At 40.1% G+C, this 14,104-nt stretch overlaps 1 protein-coding gene across 1 annotated transcript in view; it reads left to right on the forward strand.

Annotated features, from left to right (window-relative positions):
* The window catches only part of slc34a2b (solute carrier family 34 member 2b), a 36,892-nt gene extending 28,269 nt beyond the window's left edge, over positions 1-8,623 (forward strand). Inside the window, exons 9-12 of the mRNA XM_067447469.1 lie at positions 725-892; positions 2,847-2,963; positions 4,223-4,347; positions 6,550-8,623. Coding sequence (XP_067303570.1) covers positions 725-892; positions 2,847-2,963; positions 4,223-4,347; positions 6,550-7,092 — 953 coding nt within the window. The 3' untranslated portion in view covers positions 7,093-8,623. The remainder of the gene's footprint in view (positions 1-724; positions 893-2,846; positions 2,964-4,222; positions 4,348-6,549) is intronic.
* Positions 8,624-14,104: the final 5,481 nt, after the last annotated feature.

A 14,104-nucleotide genomic window follows, 5' to 3' on the forward strand; every position in this document is an offset into this window, starting at 1 on the left:
AATCTTCTCGGAACTTTAGATCGCGGTCGAAACGCAGACAGCTGCAGGTCTGGGGGGGAGAAAAGTTCCTGTAAAAAAGTTCCTGGTACAAATTGTTCCGGGTAATTTTGGTGGAAACGGGGCTATTGAGACAAATATATGCAGCATTTCTGACACAACGCCCCCCTACTGGTCAAGATGAAAACCAGCTATTTTTGCTTAGAACTTTCTAAACAGTTTGCCCAAAAATCATAAAACTCTGAATTCAGTTCAGCACGCCGAATCAAATGATACCCAATTATCTCCTATTGGTCCTTTTTTTATTTGTTTTTTCAAAATCGTCTCATCAGGACTGTTCACTTAAGATACTAGTACATGATTTAAGTATCAGTAGAAATCTTTATAAATCAGTCCACGAAGAAGTTGCTCAGCAAATAGCTAGTCATATTGCAATTGGCAAATTTCTCTGGCTCTTGCCTTTTTAGTTTACAATATCTGAATGTATGTAGGCATGTAGGTATGTTCCTGCTGACAAGACCAACTACCCTACCCTAGGGTGGTTTGTTGGCTTCCTGGCCGATAAGTACCCCAAACACCTAAACTATCAAACAGCATCTGTCTGATCAGTGGAAACCAACTTGTTGGCCTACTGAAACGAGCAAACCACCAGCAGGGCAACTTTAATCATGAACGTTGCTTTTGTATTTCTGTAATCTGACATGGTCGTCCTCATCTCTCTCTTCAGGTTCTCACATATTTGTGTTCGCTGATCTCCCTGACCTGGCCGTGGGCTTGATTCTGTTGGCTCTGTCATTGCTGGCTCTCTGTACCTGCCTCATTCTGATCGTCAAGCTGCTGAACTCCATGTTGAAGGGTCAGGTGGCGGTCGTCATCAAAAAGGTGCTCAACACAGGTGAGTCAACATCAGTGATTAATCATCTGCTGAGCTCTGCCGCTAATGGGTAATATTATCGTGTGGTACGTGCTCCGTGAGGTATATGACAACAATGTGGGTCGACGCTGAACTTTTACACTCAGGGTTTTTAGTGTTGAAGACAAAGACTCAGGGCAAATATTTGACCTTCCAGTAAAAACAAACATTTGGTCATTTTTCCCAGAGTTTCATCTCATCACATTCCTGTAGGTGTAGCGCTTCCTGTAAGCATGTTAGCGTTGTATCCTGTCATATGATAGTCAGCACGGGTGATTCAGTCCTGTTGTCTGATGAGCTGCACAGGAACATTATATGAGCCTGAGTGTATCTGAGTGCCACAGGTGTGTGTGTATGTGCATGTGCTGTTGCTATCAGAGGACACTCAGGTACATCCATCTACTGTACTTACAGTTTAACCAATGCAACCTGGGCTTGACATTACCACCCGCCAACCCACCGAATGCATGGATCTCAGCAGTGGTGTGTAACGCAGTCACTCCTACTAGCCACTAAATCATTTAATTTAAATGGATTTTATTATTGATCTTGTGTTTGCCATGTAAATAGCCCTGATGCTAACATGGCGTTAACTTTTAACAAACCTACTAGCTACTTTAGTGGAATACATTTTATTTAGCCTATAATGTATATAAATTTTTCAGTTGTAGTCTTTTAAAAAGGCATCTGAAATGATAAACGAATTGCAACATATCGATACTGAAATATCTGAAACGCTTCCAATACTCATTTCCCTCATAATAGTTACACAATATACCAGCTGCGCTTTCTCTCATCTCTCTTACACACAAACCCCACTCCCCTCACTCACTGTTTTCATCTGCTCCAGATGAGTATTGTTGTTACAGAGCTTGAATTTCAGCGTGGAATTGCACATACGTTTGCAAAGTTTGTATTTCAGGCATGTGCCTAAATAGTCAAATATACACGCATTATATCAATATCGGTCTTGGCGAGTATTTACGTAAAAAGACAGTCAGTTGTGTCTGACTTCATGATTGGTCGATAGGTGGAGGGCGGAGCTTCAGGCCAAAACACAACATGTCAACATCAACATCAGTTGAGGGCTGCAACAACAACTTTAGATGACAATATCCTGGCCGGACTACTGTTGTCAGTGATAAAAGTATTTGAAATGAACATGACTTCTTAATGTCTAGTGACATATCAGGGCCATTTTATGATTCATTGAAATACATTTCTTACATACAGTTCCTTTAAGTGAATAAACCGTTTGGAAAGAAATGGGATGCGTGACATTAGATCCATGCATTCAGTCTTGCTGCCTAATGCAAATTCCTTCTGCTGCCTGTCAAAATCCCTCACTGCTCTTGACTGAATAACTTTAGTAGTTTTAATAAGAACCAGTGTATTTTTAATGCATTTTAAAGTTTAATGAAAAAATTAACAACTGATTGTTAAATGCAATTCTGTGTTTAAAATTGTGCAAATAAATCCGTAGGATTGTTCGGTCTGGGTATTGGTAGAACATCTCAAAATAGGCAAGATTATTTGTTGTTATCATGATATGAAATCTTGGAAAGATCACCCACCCCTTTGGTTAAAGGGTTAGTTCTCCCAAAACTGAACATTCTGTCATTAATTACTTGGGTCTTTTATTTGAGAGAGGAAATGCAATTGTGGCCAATGGAGGCCTTTCTGAGCCATAACATTTCAACAGAAATATCTTCATTTGTGTTCTGAAGATGAACGGAGGTCTTACAGGTGTCGGATGACATGAGGGCAAGTAATTAATGACAATTTTCATTTTTGGCTGAACTAACCCTTTAAGTACCCAGAAGTAAATCTGTCAATCCATGGAAACACTTGTGGTCCAAAGTTCAAGTTTACTAGTTGATATTTAATTTTTTTCACACATACCAAACATATTGATCGTGACCTTTCTGATCGCCAGATTTCCCCTTCCCCTTCGCCTGGCTCACGGGATATCTTGCCATCCTTGTTGGAGCTGGAATGACCTTCATTGTTCAGAGCAGCTCTGTCTTCACCTCAGCCATCACTCCACTAGTCGGTCAGTAGAGAAACCCTTTAACCGCCATAAAAGTGCTTCTGCTGATGCTGCTGTTAATCATTGATCGGGCTGATGGTCAAAAAGGTGCAGGTCGAGTCACAAATGCAGTTGACCCAGGAAAAGTAGCCTACTCGGACAGTTTTCCTAGCATTACATGCATCCTCCTTGGTAAAGGCAAATAGGAGGTTTGCACTCAGTGACAGATGGATGGATGGATGGATGGATGGATGGATGGATGGATGGATGGATGGATGGATGGATGGATGGATGGATGGAATGATTGATTGATTGATTGATTGATGGAATTAATTAATTAATAAAAAGATGGAATGAGTGAATGAATTAATTGATTAATTAATGAATGATTGATTGATTGATTGATTGATTGATTGATTGATTGATTGATTGATGGAATTAATTAATTAATAAAAAGATGGAATGAGTGAATGAATGAATTGATTAATTAATGAATGATTGATTGATTGATTGATTGATTGGTTGGTTGATTGATTGATTGATGGAATTAATTAATTAATAAAAAAGATGGAATGAGTGAATGAATGAATTGATTAATTAATGAATGATTGATTGATTGATTGATTGATTGATTGATTGATTGATTGATTGATTGATTGATTGATTGATTGATTGATTGATTGATTGAAATGTATAAAATGTTACAAAAGAGAGATAAATAAATAAATGCCGTTCTTAATATATTTCTATTCATAAAATAATCCTAAAATAAATCTATTATGTTTTTTCTTGATCATCATATCGGAATGATTTGTGAAGGATCATGTGACACTAAAGACTGGAGTAATGATGCTGCAAATTCAGCTTTGATCACTACAATAAATTATATTTTACAATATATTACCATAGAAAACACTTTTCATATTGTAGTCATTTCACAGTGTTGCTGTATTTTTGTTCAAAAGCAGCCTTGGTGATCTGTAAGTTTTTATAGTTAAGATGACTTGGTCTGTAATGTATTTGATTGTTGATTATTTTTATTTATAAAAACAGTAGAAGATCATATAAAATTATTTGTTAATAACCCAATTAAGCAATCATGATGTGGCATCACAACCACATCTATGCATCACCTACAAACATTATTCCCACCTCGTTTTAAACCCAAGTTCTTTGTGTGCTGTATATAGTGATATTTGGAGTATTGCATTGTTAGTTTAATAACATGCTAAGTGGGTAAATGTGATTTACTTAAACCTCTGCACCCTTTTCTTTTTATTCAGGTATTGGTGTCATTAGCCTGGAGAGGGCTTATCCGCTCACACTGGGCTCCAACATTGGCACGACAACCACTGCCATTCTAGCTGCTTTAGCCAGTCCAGGAGAGACACTGGCGAACTCACTACAGGTTTGTTATGGCCCTGCTGGGCACACAAAAAATACAGTTCAGTATGTATCTTGGTTTTGAAATTATTGGTATGTTTTCAGTGGATAACGAATATTTTGAATCTGAATGTTATTCAAAATCAAGAATTATTATATAATCGAATAGTGACCTCAAGAATTAAATTGGGAGGTAGCAAAAGATTCCTGTGACCCATCCTATTCTGTAACCATACTAGGTGCTGTTGTCACCCTAACCCTAATCCCAACACTAACCCGAATCCTACACAGAGAAAAAGGGTGTAAAAATTGTAGAGGTCAATCTGTCAATATCTGTTACCTACTAAAATCCGATTTGCTTCCGTTACCGGAGCAGCTGCGAAGTGTAGGCAATGGAAGCAAATCGGATTTTTGCAGATAACAGATAGTTCCACCAATCAGCTATCGCCGTCGATTCATCGGATTGACCTCTACCATTTTTACACCCTTTTTCTCTGTCATTACGCCATACGAGAGTGCTGAAAAGGGTCTGCTGGCATTATATAGCACGAGTGCGACCTCTAGAGTCCAAACAACAACTTTTTGTTAATTCACACGTGAGGCTGCGCACTGCACAGAGCGCTGACACCTCAGACGTGTGTTTCAAACACTGACAGCAAAACGGTATGAATACAGAACACTTCAGTACATGTGGCAAAATCATTATAAAGTTATTAATTTGTTGACTAGATGTTGCATTAGCAGGAAAAGAACAGCAGTATGTATGTACTTTGTCATCGAGCGAGCGTACGCTAACATTAACAGTGCCTTAAAGGGATAGTTCACCCAAAAATATAAATTTTATGTTTATCAGCTTACCCCCAGGGCAAATAAAGGTCTATTAGAATAAGACTAAGCAACGCTTGGAGTTAAAAATCTTCATTTGTGTTCTACTGAAGAAACAAAGACACCTACATCTTAGATGCCCTGGGGGTAAGAAGACAAACATCACATTTTCATTTTTAGGTGAACTATACCTTTAAGAAGTTAACAACTAGTGTCGTGAGAAAGCAAACTGTATCATCATGCAGCCGAAAGAATTATAAAACGCATCAGAAACACATTCGATTACAATACATACTTTTTGATAATTGCTGTGTTTTAAAAAAGCAGACTGTTTGGATTTATATGAAATGATAACTCTTAAAATAATACTATAATAATCTATTTGTAACATTTAAGTAAGGTTATAAAATGCTCTAGAAGTATTATTCATTGTTAGTTTTATCTGTTAACCTTAGTTAATGCACTATGAACTAACTTGAATGATCAAGGTACAATTGTATTGCTCAAATATTAATATGTGCTGTAAAATGTTTATTGCATAATAATGATTTAGTTCATGTATGCTAGCTAAATAAGCGAATACATCCTTGTTAACCAATGGCACTTGTCTGTTACCAATGACATTTACTTACATGTTTCTTTAGTTATAACCAGGAAATATGTACCTATAATATTTGAATGTTTAAATTATTTTCGGTTAGAACTTTTCATTTTAATATATTCATATTTACAAATGCCATTTAGCATGCCATTTTTTTATAACACCAAGTAAATCAGTGCTGAACTTTTATTTATTTATTTATTTATTTATTTATTTATTTCGCTCCAACCTTGTTATTGGTATCAGTAAAGTCCACTCTGATTTAAAAAAACAAAAAAAAAGACAAAAGTATGAAATCTGATAGCTTTATGACCCCTCCATAGACAGATATTTAAATATCTGTCTATGGAGGGGTCAGAAAGCTCTCATATTTCAAGATTTTGTAGATTTGGAACGAAATGAGGGTGAGGAATTGACAATTTTCATTTTTGGGTGATCTAACCCTTTAAGGTACTACTATGTACATTGCTGTGGTAAAAAGTTCAAAGATGTCCTTTAACGGTACTGCCCCAGTGATGAGCTGTGGTACCCCTAAAGGTATAACTTTGACCCCCTTTTTCTTTGTGTGTACTGTCAGCACCTACTATAGGTATACGGTCACATTTATAGATGGATCTAGGATCTGGATGTAGACTCACTCGCTGTCAGGATAATCCTTTATCTGAAACGGAAATACTTGCACATAAGATATTTTATGAATGCATGCACCGTTTCACCCCTACTAAAAAGTTATAGTTACCGTTTTCATTTGTATTACTCTAAACCATAGATTAAATAACTGTCATTTGCATTTTCTTCCAGATTTCTCTCTGTCACTTCTTCTTCAACATCTGTGGCATCCTACTGTGGTATCCCATCCCCTTCACGCGCATCCCTATCCGAATGGCCAAAGCTCTGGGCAACCGCACGGCCAAGTACCGCTGGTTCGCGGCGCTGTACCTCTTCCTGTGCTTCCTCCTCTTCCCGCTGTCGGTCCTGGGCCTCTCCATCGCCGGCTGGCAGGTCCTGGTGGGGGTCGGAGTGCCCGTGGTGGTCTTTGTGATCGTTGTGGTCGTGGTGAACGTCATGCAGAAACGCTGCCCGCGTTTCCTGCCCTCGTTCCTCCGCAGCTGGGACTTCCTGCCCAAACCGCTGCACTCCCTCAAACCCTGGGACAGAGTGGTGACCGCCGGCATGACTTTCTGCAGGACTCGCTGCTGCTGCTGCTGCTGCTGCAAGTGCTGCAAAGAAAACCCGAAGGATGAAGAGACGGACATGAAAACCAACGATAGGAGATTAGAGATGTATGACAATCCAACGCTCACTATAGAGGATGAGGCCAAAATAACAGCAACGCATTTATAACGCTTCACGGAAAAGCATTGTTTACGATGTAACCAACATGAGTCGTGCAAGATTTCTGAACTAGCGATACAGCGCTGGATACAAGCTGCTGGTAATTTAGATTTGCGTTCACCTCGTGTTAAAATGTAGATGACTACTTAATTCTACTTGAAGCTTTTCATGTCTTCAGACTCTATTTATTCCGAAATGGTTTGTTTCTGAGGCAGTGCTTAGAATATTGTATTACATTCATGTGCCACTTTGTTGTTAATGTCTGCAAAATATTTAAACCCTTCATTCATTGAACTCCATATGCTGTTGCAAAATGTTAAACGAACCTGTGAAGCTAATGTCCCGGCCCCAACTTCCTGTTTCAATAGGAAATATATCAGCGCAGGAAAGAATAATGCACTTGCCAAGAAATTTGCAAAGTATTTTAGAACAATTCATCAGGTACACTGACTATAGTAAAATGACACCATGGTGCAGAAGTTGCTACCTAATCAGGGTTTTCACGGGTCTTCATTAAGGTCCTTAATGTCTTAAATTGTAGCCGAAAGTCTTAAAATGAATATTATGGCATTAAATGAGGGCCCTATGATGTCCATGATGCAGAAAACATGAAATCGCAGAATCCATTCACAAAAATGGTACTTGCTGGAAAATGCGGAACATCACGGAATTTGTCAATTTTTGGATGCATAAATCGAATGGGTCTGTACACTTAAAGGGATTGGTCACCCAAAAATGAAATTCTGTCATTTAATAAATTGCTTTTAAATTGTACATTTCATTATTACAATTTAGACATGCTTTTTGACTAAAAATTTAATTTAATCATTAAAATGCAGTAAAATGAAATCTAAAAAGGATTTTATAGGGCCCTAAATTAAATTGCATGCACTGCAAAAAAAAATCCAATAAAAATATCCAAACGTCCATAAATCGCAATGCATTCACATTATGCAAAATAATTAATACCTTTTTTTAATGTTGAACCCATTGGCAGATATTTTTTTCTTGTTTTAAGCATCACTTTCACAAGATTTCTTCTTGTCATTTTGCTTCACAAGTAAATGTATCTTGATTTAAAAATCTTTTAGATATTTGCACTGATAAACAAGAAAAAAAAGTAGTTCTTTTTCAGTAGTGTAATCTATATTTCTAAAATTAAAGTAATGGCGATATGTTCAAACTTTGAGGTGTTGCTTATACAACTCATTGTGTGCTTCCTAAACGTATACATTCAGAGAAAATATTGATGATGCGTTCCCTTCGATTTATTCCTTTAATTGTCTTTTAATTGGTCTTAAAAAGGTCTGAAACCTGCAGAAACCCTGCTAATCAACTTTTATCCGTTGATGCCGCTGACATTGTGGTTCTTTGTACCTGTATGTTTTCATGAAATTGTATGAATCTTAAGTATTTGTCTAAGAAAAATGCTAATATGGAGGTAAGCATGTCTATGAAAAAAGCTGGCTTTTCATGTGGAACTATGTAAAGATTGTTGTTGAGATGTCTGATTTGTACTGTTGCATTTTGTAAATTTTATTAAGCCTTTTAGACTTGAATTATTTCTTTACTCGAGATTTAAAATATTGTCTTTTGAATAAATGTTCAAAACAACATAAGGACACTGGATCTGATTTTTATATCTTTGAAAAAAATAATTGTGCAATGTTTTCTTTAAGACCTACTTGAACTAAACGTGTTAATATGTAACTCCTTATCTCTTTATAGCTTTGTGTAGTTAATCAGAGATGCCCCAGTTTCAATTTGTTTTCTTTGAATTCTTAATTGTGATACTTATCAGAATGCGTGGGTGAGCTCTGAAAATGTTATCATAAGTGTACAGTAAGTAATGAGACACCAGCCAGAAACTGCACTAAGTTCAGACTTATTCATAGATGAAACTGAGACAATACTAAGAGTATGCTTAAGGATAAGGCCAAGGACCAGTTGTTTTATTGAGAATGGCAAGTCATCTGTAGGGCAAAACAAAAAAACAAGCTCCTCAAATCCATGGCCATGGTTTTGCAATTTGTCCCCTCAGTTTATAAACAATACTGATTGTTAAATTGTTACACATCACGTTTGAGCTTCAGCTAGAACCAATGAGGTTAATTATCGTGTTATGCAGCTGTTGGATTTAACAGTGTGAACATGCATTTAGTACAACACACTCAACATCCTTAAGTACTATGTAATAAACTTGCTTAGTTTAGCTGTTGCATCCACCTAAAAGTTCACAATAACTCAGTATATTCAAGTTAAATCAACCCATTTTCCAAAATCAGTTAATTTTACAAGTTTTTCTTTAATAGATTCAACAATTACTTTTTACAGTGTGGGCCATAAGGAAGAAATATTTTTTGATGTCAACACAAAGTTCAGGGTGGTGTGTTCTGTTAATTTCACTATCAGCAGCAGCAGTAGGGAACATTCAATAGCAGCTAATAGATTACATATTACAAAATTAATATAGGTACACATATTATGAGAAGTGAACATGAAAATTGTCAAAATCATTCTTTATCTTTAAATAAAAGATCTTCCCTTTTATTTAAGGAGGCCTTAACTACTATGTACATATATTAAAGAATAAGTACAATGTACTTATTAGGGACAGGTGTGGTGGTGTGGGTAAGTTTAAGGGTAAAGTTAGGGACAGGTGTGGTGGTGTGGGTACGTTTAAGGGTAAAGTTAGGGACAGGTGTGGTGGTGTGGGTAAGTTTAAGGGTAAACTTAGGGGCAGGTGTGGTGGTGTGGGTAAGTTTAAGGGTAAAGTTAGAGAAAGGTGTGGTGGTGAGGGTAAGTTTAAGGGTAAAGTTAGGGACAGGTGTGGTGGTGTGGGTAAGTTTAAGGGTAAAGTTAGGGACAGGTGTGGTGGTGTGGGTACGTTTAAGGGTAAAGTTAGGGACAGGTGTGGTGGTGTGGGTAAGTTTAAGGGTAAACTTAGGGGCAGGTGTGGTGGTGTGGGTAAGTTTAAGGGTAAAGTTAGAGACAGGTGTGGTGGTGAGGGTAAGTTTAAGGGTAAAGTTAGGGTCAGGTGTGGTGGTATGGGTAAGTTTAAGGGTAAACTTAGGGGCAGGTGTGGTGGTGTGGGTAAGTTTAAGGGTAAAGTTAGAGACAGGTGTGGTGGTGAGGGTAAGTTTAAGGGTAAAGTTAGAGACAGGTGTGGTGGTGTGGGTAAGTTTAAGGGTAAACTTAGGGGCAGGTGTGGTGGTGTGGGTAAGTTTAAGGGTAAAGTTAGAGACAGGTGTGGTGGTGAGGGTAAGTTTAAGGGTAAAGTTAGAGACAGGTTTGGTGGTGTGGGTAAGTTTAAGGGTAAAGTTAGGGTCAGGTGTGGTGGTATGGGTAAGTTTAAGGGTTAAGTTAGGGACAGGTGGGGTGGTGTGGGTAAGTTTAAGGGTAAAGTTACGGACAGGTGGGGTGGTGTGGGGAAGTTTAAGGGTAAAGTTAGGGTCAGGTGTGGTGGTATGGGTAAGTTTAAGGGTTAAGTTAGGGACAGGTGGGGTGGTGTGGGTAAAGTTAAGGGTAAAGTTAGGGACAGGTGTGGTGGTGTGGGTAAGTTTAAGGGTAAAGTTAGAGACAGGTGTGGTGGTGAGGGCAAGTTTAAGGGGAAAGTTAGAGACAGGTGTGGTGGTGAGGGTAAGTTTAAGGGTAAAGTTAGGGTCAGGTGTGGTGGTATGGGTAAGTTTAAGGGTAAACTTAGGGACAGGTGGGGTGGTGTGGGTAAGTTTAAGGGTAAAGTTAGGGACAGGTGGGGTGGTGTGGGTAAGTTTAAGGGTAAAGTTAGGGTCAGGTGTGGTGGTATGGGTAAGTTTAAGGGTTAAGTTAGGGTCAGGTGTGGTGGTGTGGGTAAGTTTAAGGGTAAAGTTAGGGACAGGTGTGGTGGTGTGGGTCAGTTTAAGGGTAAAGTTAGGGACAGGTGTGGTGGTGTTTGTCAGTTTAAGGGTAAAGTTAGGGACAGGTGTGGTGGTGTGGGTAAGTTTAAGGGTAAAGTTAGGGACAGGTGTGGTGGTGTGGGTCAGTTTAAGGGTAAAGTTAGGGACAGGTGTGGTGGTGTGGGTAAGTTTAGGAGGTAAAGTTAGGAACAGGTGTGGTGGTGTGGGTCAGTTTAAGGGTAAAGTTGGGGTCAGGTGTGGTGGTGTGGGTAAGTTTAAGGGTAAAGTTAGGGACAGGTGTGGTGGTGTGGGTAAGTTTAAGGGTAAAGTTAGGGACAGGTGTGGTGATATGGGTAAGTTTAAGGGTAAAGTTATAGACAGGTGTGGTGGTGTGGGTAAGTTTAAGGGTAAAGTTAGGGTCATGTGTGTTGTGTGGGTAAGTTTAAGGGTAAAGTTAGGGACAGGTGTGGTGATGTGGGTAAGTTTAAGGGTAAAGTTAGGGACAGGTGTGGTGGTGTGGGTAAGTTTAAGAGTAAAGTTAGGGACAGGTGTGGTGGTGTGGGTCAGTTTAAGGGTAAAGTTAGGGACAGGTGTGGTGGTGTGGGTAAGTTTAAGGGTAAAGTTAGGGACAGGTGTGGTGGTGTTTGTCAGTTTAAGGGTAAAGTTAGGGACAGGTGTGGTGGTGTGGGTCAGTTTAAGGGTAAAGTTAGGGACAGGTGTGGTGGTGTGGGTAAGTTTAAGGGTAAAGTTAGGGTCAGGTGTGGTGGTGTGGGTAAGTTTAAGGGTAAAGTTAGGGACAGGTGTGGTGGTGTGGGTAAGTTTAAGGGTAAAGTTAGGGACAGGTGTGGTGATATGGGTAAGTTTAAGGGTAAAGTTAGGGACAGGTGTGGTGGTGTGGGTAAGTTTAAGGGTAAAGTTAGGGTCAGCTGTGGTGGTGTGGGTAAGTTTAAGGGTTAAGTTAGGGACAGGTGGGGTGGTGTGGGTAAGTTTAAGGGTAAAGTTAGGGACAGGTGGGGTGGTGTGGGTAAGTTTAAGGGTAAAGTTAGGGTCAGGTGTGGTGGTATGGGTAAGTTTAAGGGTTAAGTTAGGGACAGGTGGGGTGGTGTGGGTAAGTTTAAGGGTAAAGTTAGGGACAGGTGTGGTGGTGTGGGTAAGTTTAAGGGTAAAGTTAGAGACAGGTGTGGTGGTGAGGGTAAGTTTAAGGGTAAAGTTAGAGACAGGTGTGGTGGTGAGGGTAAGTTTAAGGGTAAAGTTAGGGTCAGGTGTGGTGGTATGGGTAAGTTTAAGGGTAAAGTTAGGGTCAGCTGTGGTGGTGTGGGTAAGTTTAAGGGTTAAGTTAGGGACAGGTGGGGTGGTGTGGGTAAGTTTAAGGGTAAAGTTAGGGACAGGTGGGGTGGTGTGGGTAAGTTTAAGGGTAAAGTTAGGGTCAGGTGTGGTGGTATGGGTAAGTTTAAGGGTTAAGTTAGGGACAGGTGGGGTGGTGTGGGTAAGTTTAAGGGTAAAGTTAGGGACAGGTGTGGTGGTGTGGGTAAGTTTAAGGGTAAAGTTAGAGACAGGTGTGGTGGTGAGGGTAAGTTTAAGGGTAAAGTTAGAGACAGGTGTGGTGGTGAGGGTAAGTTTAAGGGTAAAGTTAGGGTCAGGTGTGGTGGTATGGGTAAGTTTAAGGGTAAACTTAGGGACAGGTGGGGTGGTGTGGGTAAGTTTAAGGGTAAAGTTAGGGACAGGTGGGGTGGTGTGGGTAAGTTTAAGGGTAAAGTTAGGGTCAGGTGTGGTGGTATGGGTAAGTTTAAGGGTTAAGTTAGGGTCAGGTGTGGTGGTGTGGGTAAGTTTAAGGGTAAAGTTAGGGACAGGTGTGGTGGTGTGGGTCAGTTTAAGGGTAAAGTTGGGGACAGGTGTGGTGGTGTTTGTCAGTTTAAGGGTAAAGTTAGGGACAGGTGTGGTGGTGTGGGTAAGTTTAAGGGTAAAGTTAGGGACAGGTGTGGTGGTGTGGGTCAGTTTAAGGGTAAAGTTAGGGACAGGTGTGGTGGTGTGGGTAAGTTTAGGAGGTAAAGTTAGGAACAGGTGTGGTGGTGTGGGTCAGTTTAAGGGTAAAGTTGGGGTCAGGTGTGGTGGTGTGGGTAAGTTTAAGGGTAAAGTTAGGGACAGGTGTGGTGGTGTGGGTAAGTTTAAGGGTAAAGTTAGGGACAGGTGTGATGATATGGGTAAGTTTAAGGGTAAAGTTATAGACAGGTGTGGTGGTGTGGGTAAGTTTAAGGGTAAAGTTAGGGTCATGTGTGTTGTGTGGGTAAGTTTAAGGGTAAAGTTAGGGACAGGTGTGGTGATGTGGGTAAGTTTAAGGGTAAAGTTAGGGACAGGTGTGGTGGTGTGGGTAAGTTTAAGAGTAAAGTTAGGGACAGGTGTGGTGGTGTGGGTCAGTTTAAGGGTAAAGTTAGGGACAGGTGTGGTGGTGTGGGTAAGTTTAAGGGTAAAGTTAGGGACAGGTGTGGTGGTGTTTGTCAGTTTAAGGGTAAAGTTAGGGACAGGTGTGGTGGTGTGGGTAAGTTTAAGGGTAAAGTTAGGGACAGGTGTGGTGGTGTGGGTAAGTTTAAGGGTAAAGTTAGGGTCAGGTGTGGTGGTGTGGGTAAGTTTAAGGGTAAAGTTAGGGACAGGTGTGGTGGTGTGGGTAAGTTTAAGGGTAAAGTTAGGGACAGGTGTGGTGATATGGGTAAGTTTAAGGGTAAAGTTAGGGACAGGTGTGGTGGTGTGGGTAAGTTTAAGGGTAAAGTTAGGGTCAGCTGTGGTGGTGTGGGTAAGTTTAAGGGTTAAGTTAGGGACAGGTGGGGTGGTGTGGGTAAGTTTAAGGGTAAAGTTAGGGACAGGTGGGGTGGTGTGGGTAAGTTTAAGGGTAAAGTTAGGGTCAGGTGTGGTGGTATGGGTAAGTTTAAGGGTTAAGTTAGGGACAGGTGGGGTGGTGTGGGTAAGTTTAAGGGTAAAGTTAGGGACAGGTGTGGTGGTGTGGGTAAGTTTAAGGGTAAAGTTAGAGACAGGTGTGGTGGTGAGGGTAAGTTTAAGGGTAAAGTTAGAGACAGGTGTGGTGGTGAGGGTAAGTTTAAGGGTAAAGTTAGGGTCAGGTGTGGTGGTATGGGTAAGTTTAAGGGTAAAGTTAG

The sequence above is a fragment of the Pseudorasbora parva genome, chromosome 6, assembly GCF_024679245.1.
Source record: "Pseudorasbora parva isolate DD20220531a chromosome 6, ASM2467924v1, whole genome shotgun sequence".
NCBI classification, from domain to species: domain Eukaryota; kingdom Metazoa; phylum Chordata; class Actinopteri; order Cypriniformes; family Gobionidae; genus Pseudorasbora; species Pseudorasbora parva.